The sequence below is a fragment of the Oncorhynchus kisutch genome, unplaced genomic scaffold (genome assembly GCF_002021735.2).
Source record: "Oncorhynchus kisutch isolate 150728-3 unplaced genomic scaffold, Okis_V2 Okis06b-Okis10b_hom, whole genome shotgun sequence".
NCBI lineage: Eukaryota > Metazoa > Chordata > Actinopteri > Salmoniformes > Salmonidae > Oncorhynchus > Oncorhynchus kisutch.
In genome coordinates, this window is record NW_022261983.1 from 5,365,279 (window position 1) to 5,384,575 (window position 19,297).

Genomic DNA, 19,297 nt, shown 5'->3' on the forward strand with positions numbered 1-19,297 from the left:
CCCCCCTCTACACCCCTCTACCCCCCTCTACCCCTCAGTCCCCAATCAGGCAGGGTCACTCTAATCCACTGTATACATAAACACTGAACTGTAATGATAGCTGTGAGGCAGGGACAACACACACACACACACACACACACACACACACACACACACACACACACACACACACACACACACACACACACTGCTCTACCCAAAGCTGTTTTCACAGGAGCCAAATACCTTAAATACATAATTAGCAGGGTCATTTCGGTGGGCCCCCCGAAAGAGACCGAGCATGTCAGCATGAGGGGGCTGGGAGGGAGGCAGGAGGGTAGTAGGGGGGTGGGAGGACAAAGACGCACATTCATGTCCGTGGCCCCGACAAACTGGCCACCGCCATCTTCACAGAGGACCCTCTGCCTGTGTTTCCTCAAAACCAGAGGCCGCAGGTTTGAACAACTTAAAAAAGAAAGAGAGAGCGGGGATGGATGGATGAAGGGATGGAGGGAAAGGGAGGTTAGTTATAGGGTCCGTAATTTGGGGAAGGAAATTGTCAAGGCCAACTAGAGGGGTCGGGCTGAGAGCTAACTGTGGTTGTCAGTCAAATCCCACCGCTGCCACCAGTGAGCATCTAAACCTCATGACTCTTTATTTCCATCCATCAGGGACCGTCTGCATCAAGTCTCTCAGAGTCGGAGTGCTGATCTAGAACCAGGTCCCCCGTGTCCATATGATCCTAGATCAGCACTCCTACTGTGATACAATTTATGAATATGGCCTTGATATCAGTCAAACAATTATCCTATCGCTGTATAAGACCACACTGGTCAACTGTGATACAAGGGTCTGTATTCACAAAAACCTCAAAGTAGGAATGATGAGGTTCGCCTTAAAGATCATAATGAGTAAGATTATATGGTCAGCAGGGTACCTGATCCTAGATCAGCACTCCTACTCTATGATACAGTACTTTTTGAATACAGGCCATGAGCAAGAGGGACATCTTACAACAATGCCCAGTGCGCCAATCAATGTAGGTCTTTGAAAGAGAGGCAAGGCTGCATTCTACCGAACTCAGAGAAAGAGAGAAGGTGGAGATAGAGAGAGGGGGGGGGGGATAGAGAGGGAGAGAGAGAGAGAGAAGGGGGAGATAGAAAGAGAGAGAGAGAGAGAGAAGGGGGAGATAAAGAAATTGAGAAAGAAGGGGGAGATAGAGATAGAGAGAGAGAGAGAGAGAGAGAGAGAGAGAGAGAGAGAGAGAAAGAGAGAAGGGGGAGCTAGAGGGGAGAGAGAGAGAGGGAGAAGGGATAACAAATTATTTACAATGCATTCAACAACTTCCACTTTGTCTCAACCCCTCCCCCCTCCCCTGACCTCTGACCCATGAACCCTGACCCATCCATTGTCGGCCAGTCAGATGACAGCTTGCGTTCCACAAGAGGCAGACATTCCAACGGTCCGTGTTCACATCGGGAGGGAGACCTCCTTGGTATTGTTGATCACCACAAAAACCCATACACAAACACACAGAGACACACAAACACGCACACATATATACACACAGTGACAAGCGCACACATACACACACACCCATCAGCACCCCTCTTCACACCTTGTCAGCTCCCAGACCCATTCTGGCATTGTTTATGAAACCATGTCCACTTAGTGGTCCTCTCCAGTCTGGTTCCATCCCTCCAGATACTGCACCATGCACCAACATCCTGAGTCCACTTTAGTCCTTTCTCCTGTATCTCCCATTGTGTGTGTGTGTGTGTGTGTGTGTCTTTTTTCTCTCTCCCTCTGGCACATTTCTCTCCTCTTTTCTCCCCTGCTTCTTGAACTATTGATACACCACCTCACGTAAAGTATATGGACACCAGTTCGTCGAACATTCCATGGAGTTTGTTGTTGTTGGAACACTGCTGCGGGGACTTGCTTCCATTCAGCCACAAGAGCATTAGTGAGGTCGGGCTCTGATGTTGGGCGATTAGGCCTGGCTCGCAGTCAGCGTTCCAATTAATCCCAAACGTGTTCACTGGGGTTGAGGTCAGGGCTCTGTGCAGGCCAGTCAAGTTCTTCCACACCGATCTCCACAAACCATTTCTGTATGGACCTCGCTTTGTGCACGGCGGCATTGTCATGCTGAACAGGAACGGGCTTTCCAAAACTATTGCAACAAAGTTGGAAACAGAATCGTCTAGAATGTCAGTGTATCCTGTAGCATTAAGATTTCCCTTCACTGGAACTAAGGGGCCAAGCCCAAACCATGAAAAACACCCCCAGACCATTATTTATCCTCCACCAAACTTTACAGTTGGCACTATGTATTGGGGCAGGTAGTGTTCTCCTGGCATCTGTCAAACATAGATTCATCCATTGGACTGCCAGATGGTGAAGCGTGAACACGTTTCCACTGCTCCAGAGTCCAATGGCGGCGAGCGTTACACCATTCCAGCTGACGCTTGGCATTGCACATGGTGATCTTAGGCTTGTGAGCAGCTGCTCGGCCATGGAAACCCATTTCATGAAGCTCCCGACGAACAGTTCTTGTGCTGACATTACTTCTAGAGGCAGTTTGGAACTCGGTAGTGAGTGTTGCAACCAGAACAGAGGATTTTTATGAGCTATGTGCTTCAGCACTCGGCGGTCCTGTTCTGTGAGCTTGTGTGGTCTACCACTTCGCGGCTAAGGCCATTCTACTGCCAATGTTTGTCGATGGAGATTGCATGGCAAGGTGCTCGATTTTATGCACGTCAGCAACGGGTGTGGCTGAAATAGCCGAATCCACTAATTTGAAGGGGTGTCCACATACTTCTGTATATATAGTATACCTCTCCTTCCACCTCCCCTCCTCCCTTTTCCCTCTTTCCCTCCCTCCAACCATTCCTCACTCCCTCCCTCCATCCATCCCTCACTCCATCCATCCCTCCATCCCTCACTCCCTCACTTCCTCCATCCCTCACTCCCTCCCTCCATCCCTCACTCCATCCATCCCTCCATCCCCACTCCCTTGTTGAATGAACTCCTCTACAGCAGAGCATGTCAGATGAAAAACTATAAAAACATAACATTCTCATGTTCTTGTCTTTCTTTGATATGTCCCTCTGTTGATCTTTCCTTGATGGTGTCCCTCCTCTGATCTGCTCTTTCATGTTCTCTTCTTTCTCTCTCCTCTCAGGGTTAATAAACGGGGGGGGGGGGGGTGTATCTGGGGGAAGTGGTGGGTAGGTGACCCTTTCATGTCCTCTAAACCCAGGATTAGGGTGAGCATCTCAGGGAGAGAGTAATAAAGTCTCCTCCTGGCTCTGGAGGATCCTGGAGGCGAGGCCAGTCACAGCTCGCTCCACAGGCCCCAGGAAAGCTCACATTTCCTCCACATGACTCCTGCCTATCCACTCCACACGCCTTCTGCCTGTCAACTCCACACCCTCCGGCTACTAGATGGACTACAGGACAGGAGGATGCAGATGGACTAGAGGACATGAGGATGCAGATGGACTAGAGGACACGAAGATGCAGATGGACTATAGGACATGAGAATGCAGCTGGACTAGAGGCCATGAGGATGCAGATGGACTGGAGGACATGAGGATGCAGATGGACTGGAGGACATGAGGATGCAGATGGACTAGAGAACATGATGCAGATGGACTAGAGAACATGATGCAGATGGACTACAGGACATGATGATGCAGATGGACTACAGGACATGAGGATGCAGATGGACTGGAGGACATGAGGATGCAGATGGACTACAGGACATGAGGATGCAGCTGGACTAGAGGACATGAGGATGTAGCTGGACTAGAGGACATGAGGATGCAGCTAGACTAGAGGACATGAGGATGCAGATGGACTATAGGACATTAGGATGCAGATGGACTATAGGACATTAGGATGCAGATGGACTATAGGACATGAGGATGCAGATGGACTAGAGGACATGAGGATGCAGATGGACTAGAGGACATGCGGATGCAGATGGACTAGAGGACATGAGGACGCAGGTGGACTAGAGGACATGAGGACGCAGGTGGACTAGATGACATGAGGATGCAGATGGACTAGAGGACATGCGGATGCAGCTGGACTAGAGGACATGAGGACGCAGGTGGACTAGAGGACATGAGGATGCAGATGGACTAGAGGACATGATGCAGATGGACTAGAGGACATGAGGATGCAGATGGACTGGAGGACATGTGGATGCAGATGGACTAGAGGATATGAGGATTCAGATGAACTAGAGGACATGAGGATGCAGATGGACTAGAGGACATGAGGATGCAGATGAACTAGAGGACATGAGAATGCAGATGGACTACAGGACATGATGCAGATGGACTACAGGACATGAGGATTCAGATGGGTCGCCTCATCAACAGCTCTTTCTCCGTTGTCTAACCTTCCATCCTCTCCTCCTGTCTTTCATTGCATTGATCTGTCCTCGTCTCCTCTTCATCTGCACTGACTTGGAAGGTGAAGACAATATGGTGGAAACTCATCATCAGCATGGGGCTCCCGAGTGGTGCACCGGTCTGCATCTCAGTGCTTGAGGCATCACTACAGACACCCTGGTTCGAATCCAGGCTGTATTACAACCGGCCGCGATTGAGAGTCCCATAGGGCGGCGCACAATTGCCCCAGTGTCATTCGGGTTTGGCCGGTGTAGGCCGTCGTTGTAAATAAGAATTTGTTCTCAACTGAGTTGCCTAGTTAAATAAAGGTTAAATGAAAAAAGATATATACAGTATATAATTACCCACTGAGCACACACTGGTTGAATCAACATTGTGTTCATGTCATTTCAATGAAGTTACATTGAACCAATGTGAAATACAGTGGGGCAAAAAAGTATTTAGTCAGCCACCAATTGTGCAATTATTTTCCACCATAATTTGCAAATAAATTCATAAAAAATCCTACAATGTGATTTTCTGGATTTTTTTCTCTCATTTTGTCTGTCATAGTTGAAGGGTACCTATGATGAAAATTACAGGCCTCTCTCATCTTTTTAAGTGGGAGAACTTGCACAATTGGTGGCTGACTAAATACTTTTTTGCCCCACTGTACATGTTAAATGGAAGTCTGTGCCCAGTGAGTAGGCTTTTCACCTGGTCAGTTCCTTCAGCAAGGGAAGAACTGACTTATACAGCAACTGAGAAAGAGACGTGGCACATATCAGACTGTACCAACTCGCACCAAAAACAGGACCCAACATTCTGTGTACAGTTTGATAAGCAGAATGTATTTATTATTGAAAACATAAATATATAAATTATAATCATTGCTGTTTTTATCCAATAGAGGCCCAAATAAAAAATGGTATAAGCTTGTGTTGTTGTAGTTTCTTTAGTTACTGTAAGCAATGGTCCCTGGTCTATCGACAATGAATGAATAAATGAATGCCTTTATACATATAGCACCAATGGAATCACCTTGGAAGTCTGTATAGTGCAGTTGAACATGTTGTTACCACAACACAAAGCAGCTGCAGATACAGTGTTGTTGCTTCTTCAGTCATCTATTTTCTCTCAACATGCCTCTCACCCAGGACTTCATAAAGTGCTGATCTTGGATCAGTTTAGCTGTTTAGATCATAATGTATAAGATGAACAGCAGTCCTACTCTGAGACATTTTGGAAAAGTGCCCAGGTCTTTCTATTGATTCAGTGTGTGCCAAACGACAACCTATTCCCTGTATAGCACACTACTTTTGGTCCAGTGGCTCTGGTCTAAAGTAGTGCACTTCACCGTATGAGAAATAGGGTGTTGTTAGAGATTTGGTGTCAATCTCTCCATAAACAGTGGTATCTTCTTTTTTAATCTTTCACTCATCAACAGTGGAACAGTCTTCATCGTTGTTAACGTGTCAATGGAAGACTGCTGCTTGATTAACTAGGGAACCATTCATGTTGAATTGTTCACAAACTCTCTCATTCAAGATGGACTTTGTACTCGTTAAGAACAGCTTGTGTGCTGGTGGGGCGGATTGAGGACCATCTTATCAAAGGAGTGTGATGTGGGTTAAAAGTGGTTACACACACACATGCTGAACGTTCTGTTGTGTATAATGACGCTCTGGTTACTGGGTGTAACTTTTGGCTAGATAACTGGGTTAAAGAGACAGTCCAACGATGCCCCAGACGGAGTCTTCCTCAGCCAGCTCTCCACTAACCTGATCTCAGATCGGTTTGTGCTGCCTTGCCAATGACTATATGTGTTTGCAGGACAACACAAACTGATCTGGGACCAGGTTAGCTCTATCCATCTCTCTAGATAATACAGTACAGCACTGCTGATGTAAGCCTACCCTACACCACCAAACAGGGTGCATTGCTGGGGCCTGATACACTTCACCACCCCCAGTCCTGCATCGTTTCCATGGTTTAAAGAAAAGCATTCAACCACAACAAACAAAGAAATAACAAACATACTTCCTGCTTGAATATAAGTAAGCATAATATATCTTTTTAACAAAAATAAAGCATCTTCCTGTACTTGTACAGACTCTGTCCTCCCATCTCCTCCTTCTCACGCTTCCTTACATTTCCAGCCCATACAACTAGACTTGAGACTGTTCAGATAATATACTGGCACATAATAAGGCAACATTGAACATGAGTAACAACTACATGAACAACTACATGTGGACATGAAGATTCACTACCAGAAGATCAGACAGAACATGAATCTTACATGTCACAGAAAACATAATGTCTTGGAGGGAGAGAGAGAGAGAGGAAAACGTTCACATGTATAAATAGTTTATTAGTAGCAATGAATGAATCTTCCTTTCTGAATCGTTCTGTAGTGTATATGGTGACTGGCACAATCCCAATAGGAGCAGACAGGGGAACCCAGGAGAGAGAAGCAGAGAAGACATCTTGGAACAGCAGGTCCTGATGACTCCAAACACTTTTCCCAACACTTTATCCAAAATAGACAAAATGGGCGACCATTCTATGAGTTCCAGAATGTTCACAAGTTCCACTACAGTGTACAGAGAGTTCTAGAACAACAAGCAACACGACCAGTACCTTCTACACCTCTCTACAACTTCTCTCAACATCTCTTTCCCTCTCTCTCTTTCTCTCTGTCAGTCATTGACTGTCCAGGCAAGTGTCACTTAGGCCAACGGCTAGGAACATGCAAGCCTCCACACGTCCCGAAGAGTCCACTGATTGTCCCCCTCTGTGTCCTTTTAGGATCCAGTCGACAGATCCCCCATTGAGGCTTAATCCAATGATCCATCCTGGATCTCTCTCTGTGATTGTCAAATTGTCCTGTTTACTCAACAAACGACAACCCATCTTGTCCTCCTCCTCCTCTCTTTTCTGCCCAGCTCTTTATCGGCTTCACCATCCTCATCCGCGTCATTGTTCGATTGGTTGGTTCTGCTGCGCTTGGCAGAGACCTTCTGCATTACTTTTTACGGTAATAGAAAAAAGCACCTTTGGCATTTTATTAACTTTTTGTCTTTTTTTCTCTTTACAGTAATCTTTGTTTTTAAAAGGCGGTAGGTGGCGTGGGGTGGGGTCAGGGAAGGGGGTAGGTCAGCAGTCCAAATATGGCAGCATCCTCTCTTTGGCCCCTTCCACACTGAAGTCCAATGCTGCTGGGGTCTCACCTTACGTCCACTGTGGAGAAAAGAGAGAGCTGACGTTAACATTTAGCATTTCATTAGCATTAGCCTGATAATTACTCTTACCATTAGCTTTAGCATTACCCTCATAATTACTATTACCATTAGCTTTAGCATTAGCATTTCATTAACCCACATATTATTAGAACATGTTAGAGGTAAAAGGTGATATTCGTTCCCCATTTTGTTCAATTTGAATGTGTGTCATAAAGTCATCAGGTGGACACACCCATGTCCACACAGCCAATTGCATTGGCATAAGCCTTCTCCTGATTTCAATAACAGAGTAATCAAATATACCAGTCATCATCCCAGGTGCTGGCCGTGCATTTCCACTCAGTGAGTGTGTGACTCAGTACAAAGTACAAGCAAGTGAAGTGGAAGAGATCTAAAAACACACAATAGACAACAAACAATCCCTCATAGGGAATGAAAGACAGAGAGAGACAGAGAGAGAGCGAGAGAGAGACAGAGACAGAGAGACAGAGACAGAGACAGAGAGACAGACAGAGAGAGAGACAGAGAGAGAGAGAGACAGTCAGAACATTATACAGACAGACAGACAGACAGACAGACAGACAGACAGACAGACAGACAGACAGACAGACAGACAGACAGACAGACAGACAGACAGACAGACAGACAGACAGACAGACAGACAGACAGACAGACAGACAGACAGACAGACAGAGAGAGAGAGAGACAGAGAGAGAGCGATAGAGAGAGAGACAGAGACAGACAGAAAGACAGAGAGAGCGAGAGAGAGACAGAGAGACAGAGAGAGTGAGACAGAGAGAGAGACAGAGAGACAGAGAGACAGAGAGACAGAGAGAGAGACAGAGACAGTCAGAACATTATACAGACAGACAGACAGCCAGACAGACAGACAGAACAAATAGACAGACAGACAGACAGACAGACAGACAGACAGACAGACAGACAGACAGACAGACAGACAGACAGACAGAGACAGACAGACAGACAGACAGACAGACAGACAGACAGACAGACAGACAGACAGACAGACAGACAGACAGACAGACAGACAGACAGAACAAATAGACAGAGAGGATGAGAGAGAAAGAAAGAGGCAACATGAAATACAGAGGAGAGCATGGGAAGTAGAGTCATCTAGAATGGTATGTGAAATCAGATACACACAGAGACACAGAGACAGCTGGAGTGAAGGACAAATACTGGTCGGTGAACAAGGTGAGGTTGAAATCCTCATTCATAAACTCATACAGGCATAAAACATAAGACAAAGTGGACATGCAGTGCGCAGGCAGGCATAAAAATCACACTAAATCATGCAGTGGCATTCACAGAGTGTGGCCCATTTCAGCCCTCCCTCTCCTCACACTGATTGGGTGTGGCTTTGTTTGTGATCTGATTGGCAACCCTTTCTCTCCCCTGATTGGGCTTGTGACCAGCAGGTAGGTAATTGGTTGGATTGCCATGCTGGTGCTAAAGTCCTCCTACCTGTTGGAGCCGGGGGGTCCGGCAGTCGGACTTTGGAATAATGTGTTCAAGTTTATTATGTCGCCAATAAATCCTTGTTGAGCTTTAGCTTTTTAGCTTTCCTTTTCCTACCTTTAGCCCTAGTATGGTGGTCTGAAAACACAAGTTGGGGAGGGAGGATAGGAGGACAGGGACAGGGGTTAGAGGGAGGATAGGAGGACAGGGACAGGGGTTAGCAAGAGATGGAAGCAGCGAGGTTTACGACACAACGAGCAGAAAGCAGATAAAAAGCCCCCCGACAGAGAGACAATTCAAGAGGATTTGAAATGACACTATAAATAGTTGAGATGCCTTATCAGTCCACATCGTTCCTCTTATCTCTTCCCAACGAAGGCTTTGGATCAAGGGGAAAGGATTGTTACCTACCGTCCAAGCAGCCTTTGGACACACACACACACACACACACACACACACACACACACACAACACACAACACACACACAACACACACACACACAACACACACACACACACACACACACACACACACACACACACACACATACACACACACACACACACACAGACACTGTCTTTCTATCAGACACACACAAGGGGCCTTGCAGGTTTGGCAATAGAAGTCTAGCTTGCAGGCGTGTCTGTTTTCTCAACAGTCATATACAAGAGGTCATCCAGTGCAAGCAATGGGGGCCAGCAGGCAGACAGGCAGACAGACAGACAGACAGACAGACAGACAGGCAGGCAGGCAGGCAGGCAGACAGACAGACAGACAGACAGGCAGGCAGGCAGGCAGGCAGGCAGGCAGGCAGGCAGGCAGGCAGGCAGGCAGGCAGGCAGACAGACAGACAGACAGACAGACAGACAGACAGACAGACAGACAGACAGACAGACAGACAGACAGACAGACAGACAGACAGACAGACAGACAGACAGACAGACAGACAGACAGACAGACAGCAGTATAAAGAGACCAGGTGTAGGAAGGTATGACTGAATGGGGCGGGACTCAGATACTCAGACATCCAACCAAACTCTGAAGGTCATCTAGGCTCCAACAAAGTTGTGATAAATTTTTGTCAGCCTTAAATATTATTTACCTGTGTCTGCGTCTGAGTGCTCGGTCACGTGATGTTGTGACTGGCACACACACTCCAGGTGGTCTTCTAACCTGACCAAGACCTCCTTCAGCTTGGGTTTCCTCCGCACATACTCCACCTTGGCCACCTGAAAGAAGGGAGGGAGAGAGAGAGAGGTTAACAACACTAGCACAATAACACCCTTTAGGCTCGTTTAGGCTTTTCCTGTGTACCCTTCATTCACCTTTCACTCTTTCTCCATTGGCTAACATCAAGAGAGATGGATGAATGAAAAGAAAGAGAAAGCCCTGCTCCCTCCTCCTCCTTCTCTAACGCCGAGAGGCACAGACACCATCATCTCCCTCTGTTTGATGTATGACAGCAGCATTCCATTGGGGCTGATGTATTGGTGCAGCGTTCTATGGCCTGGTGATCAGGTGTGTCAATATTGAGCAGAGGCTCAAACAATAGGGAGGGAGGAGGGAGTGACACGCACCATGAGGCCCAGTATAGGTTCACCCTGGCTGGGGAGAAATTTTATTTAAATTTTTATTTATTTATTATTATTTATTTTTTAAATTAAAATCCCAGCAACTCCCGTACGGACTCGGGAGAGGTGAAGGTCAAGAGCCGTGCGTCCTCCAAAACACCAACCTACCAAGCCACACTGCTTCTTCACACAATGCCCACTTAACCAATGTGGACACCTGGAAACCGTGCCAGCGAGCACTGCACCCAGCCAGCCACAGGAGTCGCAAACCCTCCCCTAACCCAGACGACGCTGGCACATGGTCTCCCGGTGACGGCCGGCTGTGACAGAGCCTCTCTAGTGGCACAGCTAGCACTGTGATGCAGTGCCTTAGACAACTGCGCCACTCGGGAGACCCAGGGAGAGTAGTTTGAGAGGTCCCCTTGCCTCTGTGCCTGACCTGCACCCCTACCTCATCTCAACTAATTTACTGTAGCCAAGCCTAACCCTTGCACTTAACCCAACCCAACACTATCCCACACAGCCAGATCTTACACAGACCTCCACCTAAACTTCCATTCAATAACTCCACCAACCCAACACTATCCCACACAGCCAGATCTTACACAGACCTCCACCTAAACGCCCATTCAATAACTCCACCAACCCCAACACTGACTCCCCACCACCCAGCCACTTCAAGGGGCCTGTGACGTGGGTGTAGTTGGGCTGTTAGGTGGATGTGTAAAATGGCGTTAGGTGATGCCTCTCTCCGATCTCTGATCTGAAGACCAGGGCAGGTACACAGACACACCCTGGGCCTGGGCCACATGGAAACAATATATCAGGCTTCTGTGCTCTTCCTGGTCATGGCACGGGACAGGATATTGACCAGCAATCTCCTCACGCTTTCCGGTGTTATGAACAATGCTGTTATGCAGCCAGGACAGCTCACACACACACACACACACACACACACACACACACACACACACACACACACACACACACACACACACACACACACACACACACACACACCCTCACACACACACACACACACGCACACACACACACACGAACACACGCACACACACACACACCCTCACACACACACACACACACACGCACACACGCACACACACACACACACACACACACACACACACACACAGATGGGAGAGAAGGAGAGTTCTTTCTCAATCACATTCTGGCCTCCAGCCAGGTCAAGCTCTACCCAGTGAATTAGTCACACAGCCCAAATAATACACCATTCTGATACTACATAACCTTGTAATGTTTGGGCCTTGCAATGACGCAACGTCTTGGAGACATAAGCCCAGGGTGAGACTGAGACGTAGGCTGAGCTGGACACAGAGCGGCCAGAAAGAGGCTAGGGTGTACACAGCATCCACTATTCAGCATCCTTCCTTTGAAACAGTGTCTTTTAGAAAGGGAGGGAAAGGGGGAAGATGAGGGATAGAAAGAGAGAAAACAGGGATAGAGGGAGTGAAAAGGAGGTTAAGTAGCAGAGGTATGCCGTGGGTAAACAGTGGACAATGGTGTCTGGATGGCAATCGTTATGGTGTGTGTTTGCTCTTATCTCCGGTCTGAAGCAGAGGGTGAGAGGGCCTGAGCAGACACTGAGTAGGGGTGGAGAGAGAGAGGGAGAGGGAAGGGGAGAGGGCCTGAGCAGACACTGAGTAGGGGTGGAGAGAGAGAGGGAGAGGGAGGGGGAGAGGGCCTGAGCAGACACTGAGTAGGGGTGGAGAGAGAGAGGGAGAGGGAAGGGGAGAGGGCCTGAGCAGACACTGAGTAGGGGTGGAGAGAGAGAGGGAGAGGGAGGGGGAGAGGGCCTGAGCAGACACTGAGTAGGGGTGGAGAGAGAGAGGGAGAGGGAGGGGGAGAGGGCCTGAGCAGACACTGAGTAGGGGTGGAGAGAGAGAGGGAGAGGGAGGGGGAGAGGGCCTGAGCAGACACTGAGTAGGGGTGGAGAGGGAGAGGGAGGGGGAGAGGGCCTGAGCAGACACTGAGTAGGGGTGGAGAGAGAGAGGGAGAGGGAGGGGGAGAGGGCCTGAGCAGACACTGAGTAGGGGTGGAGAGAGAGAGGGAGAGGGAGGGGGAGAGGGCCTGAGCAGACACTGAGTAGGGGTGGAGAGAGAGAGGGAGAGGGAGGGGGAGAGGGCCTGAGCAGACACTGAGTAGGGGTGGAGAGAGAGAGGGAGGGGGAGGGGGAGAGGGCCTGAGCAGACATTGAGTAGGGGTGGAGAGAGAGAGGGAGAGGGAGGGGGAGAGAGGGGAGATGGGTAAAAGAGAGAAGTGGTGGGAAGAGAGGAGGGAATGGGTGAGAGAAAGAGGGGGTGGAGGGAGAGAGAGAAAGAGAGAGAAAGAGGGGGTGGAGGTGGAGAGAGAAAGAGGGGGTGGAGGGGGAGAGAAAGAGGGGGTGGAGGGGGAGAGTTGCACAACTGAATTCATTCAACCTGTGTGTCTTTCGCATAAGTTTGCAGAGGTGGGAGGTTTTAGATTTGTGTACATTCTGCGGACCATGTCATTTTGGGGTGGGTTGTGTGTGTTTAGGGGGGAGTCTTTAAAGGAGGGGGACAGCACACTGAACGCGATCATGGGTAGCATTAAGTCTCATTCATACGTAACCTATTAAACTCGGTCTACTTCTGTTTAATCCTCAAGGACAATGGTGACTAATATGGGCCTGATGAATCGATAGTGTTTCCTGAGCAAAACAAGCCAAAGGAAACCCACTGCTTGTCACTAGCCAGTGTGTGTGACAGTGGAATCAGAGCTGGATGCTCACAGGGCTGCAGCTGTCTCTGTGCCCGGCTCCGCTGCCGTTGGTTACCAGAATGTCTAGGGGGTCAGGGGTCGGCCAATCAAAAACAGGGAGAGTCAGCGGTGCCTGACAGTTACTACTGTGGCGGAGCCTAATGACAAATGATACACGCACACACGCACACACAAACAAACACACATGGACAAGAGGATAAAGTGGTGTGTGTGTGTGACAGAGAGGCCAACAGTAGGCCTGTTACTCAACACAGCAGGGCTAAAGACACACAGAGCAGAGCAGCACCTAAACCCTTCCCTCCTCTGAGTGTGTGGCTGTTTTCTAACTTGTCTCCACCAATGAAGTTACGTATTCTCCCTCTGCTCTTCACACTTTGTCAACAGCAAGTGTTCTCTTGTTTAGTCACTGTCTTCCTCTACACTTCCCATCTCCTCCTTGTCATTCTCTCCCTCCCTTCACTTGTCTCCTTGTACACAGCCAGGGCACATTCCCAGAGTCAGAGTATGACAATAGACTGATACTGGAATTAGGAGGTGGAGAGGAGGGGGAGGGGTGTTCAGTTCAGTACTGGGTAACACGCAAACAGCCCTGCTCCCTCCTCCACATCCCCCTCTATGTCCCTCTGTCACCATGTCAGCCTGTCTGTTTCCCTGTCACCATGTCAGCCTGTCTGTTTCCCTGTCACCATGTCTGTGTCCCTGTCCCCATGTCAGCAAGTCTGTGTCCCTGTCACCATGTCAGCAAGTCTGTGTCCCTGTCACCATGTCTGTGTCCCTGTCACCATGTCACCATGTCTGTGTCCCTGTCACCTTGTCAGCATGTCTGTGTCCCTGTCACCATGTCAGCAGGTCTGTGTCCCTGTCACCATGTCAGCCTGTCTGTGTCCCTATCACCATGTCAGCCTGTCTGTGTCCCTGTCACCATGTCAGCCTGTCTGTTTCCCTGTCACCATGTCTGTGTCCCTGCCAGCATGTGAGCATGTCTGTGTCCCTGTCTGTGTCCCTGTCAGCATGTCAGCCTGTCTGTGTCCCTGTCAGCATGTCAGCCTGTCTGTGTCCCTGCCACCATGTGAGCATGTCTGTGTCCCTGTCACCATGTCTGTGTCCCTGTCACCATGTCACCATGTCTGTGTCCCTGTCACCATGGCACCATGTCTGTGTCCCTGTCACCTTGTCAGCATGTCTGTGTCCCTGTCACCATGTCAGCCTGTCTGTTTCCCTGTCACCATGTCTGTGTCCCTGCCAGCATGTGAGCATGTCTGTGTCCCTGTCTGTGTCCCTGTCAGCATGTCAGCCTGTCTGTGTCCCTGTCAGCATGTCAGCCTGTCTGTGTCCCTGCCACCATGTGAGCATGTCTGTGTCCCTGTCTGTGTCCCTGTCACCATGTCAGCAAGTCTGTGTCCCTGTCACCATGTCAACAAGTCTGTGTCCCTGTCACCATGTCAGCAAGTTTGTGTCCCTGTCACCATGTCAGCAAATATGCGTCCCTGTCACCATGTCAACAAGTCTGTGTCCCTGTCCATGTCCCTGTCACCATGTCAGCAAGTTTGTGTCCCTGTCACCATGTCAGCAAGTCTGTGTCCCTGTCACCATGTCAGCCTGTCTGTGTCCCTGTCACCATGTCAGCCTGTCTGTGTCCCTGTCAGCCTGTCTGTGTCCCTGTCAGCCTGTCTGTGTCCTGTCATGACACTTTCTGACTCCCCAGAAATATTGACATTCATAGTAAATTCAATCCTCCTTTCATTGAACCCACTCAAGTCCCGTCTCAGAGCCCACCACCACAGCAGCTAGACACACCATAGAAGACCCCGTGGTGCAACCGAAGGGGCCCCACACACTCTATATATAAATCATCAACCTCTAAACTCTGTCAGAAAGCCGGGCCTGGGAAAGAATCCTGGTCAGGTTATGGAATGATATCCAATCCGGCCAGAGAGACAGAGCAAGGAGGGTTTAAAGGGTTTATCCCAGTCTCTCTCCCAGTCTCTCTCTCTCTCCTAGTCTCTCTCTCCAGTCTCTCTCCCAGTCTCTCTCTCTCTCCCAGTCTCTCTCTCCAGTCTCTATCCCAGTCTCTCTCTCCAGTCTCTATCCCAGTCTCTCTCTCTCCAGTCTCTCTCCCAGTCTCTCTCTCTCTCCCAGTCTCTATCCCATTCTCTCTCTCCAGTCTCTATTCAGTCTCTTTCCAGTCTCTCTCTCCAGTCTCTATCCCAGTCTCTCTCTCCAGTCTCTATCCCAGTCTCTCTCTCTCCAGTCTCTATCGAATTCTCTCTCTCTAGTCTCTATCCCATTCTCTCTCCAGTCTCTATCCCAGTCTCTCTCTCCTTTCTCTATCCCAGTCTCTATCCCATTCTCTCTCCAGTCTCTATCCCAGTCTCTCTCTCCAGTCTCTATCCCAGTCTATATCTCCATTCTCTATACCAGTCTCTATCCCAGTCTCTCTCTCCAGTCCCTCTCTCCAGTCTCTCTCTCCATTCTCTATCCCAGTTTCTATCCCAGTCTCTATCCCAGTCTCTCTCTCCAACTCTCTCTCTAGTCTCTATCCCAGCCTCTCCCAGTTCTGAAGCCGATTGTCCTGGCTGGGTTAATTGGGATTTCCCCCGATGGGAGTGCCGGAGCATGGAAAGGAAAGTTTGGGCTCGGCGATCCAAGGAAAACAAGGTTTAGATGTGGATGTGCACCACGGGTAGTTAGGAATGGGAACAACATCGCAATAAAGGAAAATAAATACGATTGGGGAGGAGGGGGGAGAGTAAGAAGGGAGGGGTGAAGGAGGAGGGGAGAGTGGGGGATACGCAATTCATCTGTCACAGGATAAATTAAGTGGCCGAGTCCCAACACCAGACACCAGACACACAGACATCAGACATACAGAGGAAAACCTGCACCCCCCTTCTAACCCTGCTCATTGTGAGCTACAAGGGGGGTATAAGGGGCAGAGAAGGCAGGAGGGAGATAGAGGGGGCTGTCTCTCTATCTGTCTGTCTGACAGTCTGGTTTTAATGGAAAAAGGAATAGATTCCCTCCTCCTCCGTAAAGGATGATCCTCATGAGGAACTCAATGACCAGGGCTTTGAAAGTGATGGACAGACAGACAGCAAATCCCCCAACGCTTTCCACTCTGAGAAGAGGGGGATTTATGGGTAGATGGGGGATTATAAGGGGTGCTGAAGGAGGATTAGGGGCGGATGGGGGGTTATAAGGTGTGCTGAGGGGGGGTTAGGGGCGGTTGGGGGGTTATAAGGGGTGCCGAGGGGGGATTAGGGGCGGATGGGGAGTTATAAGGGGTGCTGAGGGGGGATTAGGGGCGGATGGGGGGTTATAAGGTGTGCGGAGCGGGGATTAGGGGCGGATGGGGGGTTATAAAGTGTGCTGAGGGGGGATTAGGGGCGGATGGGGGGTTATAAGGGGTGCTGAGGGGGGATTAGGGGCGGATGAAGGGTTATAAGGGGTGCTGAGGGGGGATTAAGGGCTGATGGGGGGTTATAAGTGGTGCTGAGGGGGGATTAGGGGCAGATGGGGGGTTATAAGGGGTGCTGAGGGGGGCTTAGGGGCGGATGGGGGTTATAAGGTGTGCTGAGGGGGGATTAGGGGCGGATGGGGGGTTATAAGGGGTGCTGAGGGGGGATTAGGGGCGGATGGGGGGTTATAAGGGGTGCTGAGGGGGGATTAGGGGCGGATGGGGGGTTATAAGGGGTGCTGAGGGGGGATTAGGGGCGGATGGGGGGTTATAAGGTGTGCTGAGGGGGGATTAGGGGCGGATGGGGGGTTATAAGGTGTGCTGAGGGGGGATTAGGGGCGGATGGGGGGTTATAAGGGGTGCTGAGGGGGGATTAGGGGCGGATGGGGGGTTATAAGGGGTGCTGAGGGGGGATTAAGGGCGGATGGGGGGTTATAAGTGGTGCTGAGGGGGGATTAGGGGCGGATGGGGGTGAAGAAAGGAAACAAGAAGAGCATTTATCATAGGCACGCAGGCAGGAATGCCAATGGAAACCAATGGGAGGGCTGAGAAAAAGCACTTGATTTCTTCACACCAGTCTCTCTCTCTCTCTCTCTCTCTCTCTCTCTCTCTCTCTCTCTCTCTCTCAGCTCCCAGTGTGTCACCAAATGTGTATGTGGAGATCGTCTCGACCGCAGACTGTCTGCCTCTCCTTCCTCCTGACACCAAGTATGACCATCATCAAATATCCAACATCAAAGCGTCCAATAAGAGATTTCTCCTGCATTCCTTTCCTGCTCCTTCCCATGTCCTCACACCAGAACTCACACACCGTACCACCTCACACACCGTACCACCTCACACACCATACCACCTCACACACCGTACCACCTCACACACCGTACCACCTCACACAAGATGCTTTTCATGACTTAGGCTGTGACTCAATCTAAACTAAGAGTACTCCTACTGATAGTAGTGGAAATTGGACACCACTCTTTGCCAGAAACCAGAAATGAAGAGTAAAACACTCTCCCAGAAAGGGAGGTGAAAATTATAAAAAATGATAGACTAGAACATGTAAACAAGGTGGTAGAGGGAAGGATATAGAGAGAGAGATAGATTGTTTATTTCACTTTTGTTTCTAGTCTATTTCACTTGCTTTGGCAATGTAAACATATGTTTCCCATGCCAATAAAGCCCTTTGAATTGAGCGAGAGAGCGACAGAGAGAGCGACAGAGAGAGCGACAGAGAGAAAGAGACAGAAAGGCAGACAGAAAGAGAGGAAGGGAGGGAAGGAGATAGAGACAGACAGAGAAAGAACAACATAGAGAGAGGTAACGAGATAGAGGTGAAGAGGGAATGCTCTCCTTTGTCATCAATGGTAATTAGAGCTAGGTAAGAGTGGTGTTTATATGAAGTGTTTGGCCTGACAGTGGTCTGACAGGTAATCACTACCCTGTCGAGGTTCTGTGGGCACAAGTATGGGATGACAGCGAAAACACCCCATATTACCTTGTCTTTATCTTTTCATGTTTTCTACCATTCTGATGAATGTCCTGTGGACTGAAATGTTGATGGGGTTTTTAAGCAAACTGGAATAAAAATGCTACAGATTTTAGTTTAGTCTATCCAATAGAGAGAGTAGGTACAGATGTTGGATCTTAATTTGACCAGTTTCTCAAAGCAGGCAAATTATCCTGCAGCAACAGGAAACGTGAATTATTGTGTGGATTATAATAAATTGTCATTTTTGTTGAGGCTGATAGATTTTCAGTTAAGGCAAATCAAGACTGACATTTTAAAGTAGAAATTATAAACTTTAGAAGCCTTTTTAAACCTCTAATACACTATAAATTTGCATTTCCTGCTGTGCAGAATAAATCCTGCAACAACAGGGTGATCAAATGAAGATCCAACATGTAGTGGCAAGGAGTGTAGTGGTGTAGATTAGTGTGTAGTGTAGTGGTGTAGTCGAGTGGTGTAGTGTAGTGGTGTAGTGTAGTGGTGTAGTGTAGTGGTATAGTGTAGTGGTATAGTGTAGTGGTGTAGTGTAGTGGTGTAGTGTAGTTGTGTAGTGTAGTGGTGTAGTGTAGTGGTGTAGTGTAGTGTAGTGGTGTAGTGTAGTGGTGTAGTGTAGTGGTGTAGTGGTGTAGTGTAGTGGTGTAGTGTAGTGGTGTAGTCTAGTGGTGTAGTGTAGTGTAGTGGTGTAGTGGTGTAGTGTAGTGGTGTAGTGTAGTGGTGTAGTGTAGTGGTGTAAGTGGTGTAGTGTAGTCTAGTGGTGTAGTGTAGTGTGTAGTTGTAGTGGTGTAGTGTAGTGGTGTAGTGTAGTGGTGTAGTGTGGTGTAGTGTAGTGGTGTAAGGTAGTGGTGTAGTGTAGTGGTGTAAGTTAGTGGTGTAG

At 48.9% G+C, this 19,297-nt stretch overlaps 1 protein-coding gene across 3 annotated transcripts in view; it reads right to left on the bottom strand.

Annotated features, from left to right (window-relative positions):
* Positions 1–5,212: 5,212 nt before the first annotated feature.
* The window catches only part of LOC116360001 (platelet-derived growth factor subunit A-like), a 37,532-nt gene continuing 23,447 nt past the window's right edge, over positions 5,213–19,297 (bottom strand). The window contains exons 5-7 of one of the 3 annotated variants that reach the window (XR_004206856.1): positions 10,210–10,336; positions 9,113–9,244; positions 5,213–7,625 (exon numbers count right to left, since the gene is read on the bottom strand). Coding sequence is in view for 2 of the 3 variants with exons in the window: in XM_031814387.1 (XP_031670247.1) it covers positions 9,168–9,244; positions 10,210–10,336 (204 nt within the window). In the remaining variant the exon portion in view is untranslated. Of the gene's footprint in view, positions 7,626–8,640; positions 9,245–10,209; positions 10,337–19,297 lie in introns of those variants that run through there. The other 2 variants (XM_031814388.1, XM_031814387.1) reach the window with 2 other exon arrangements.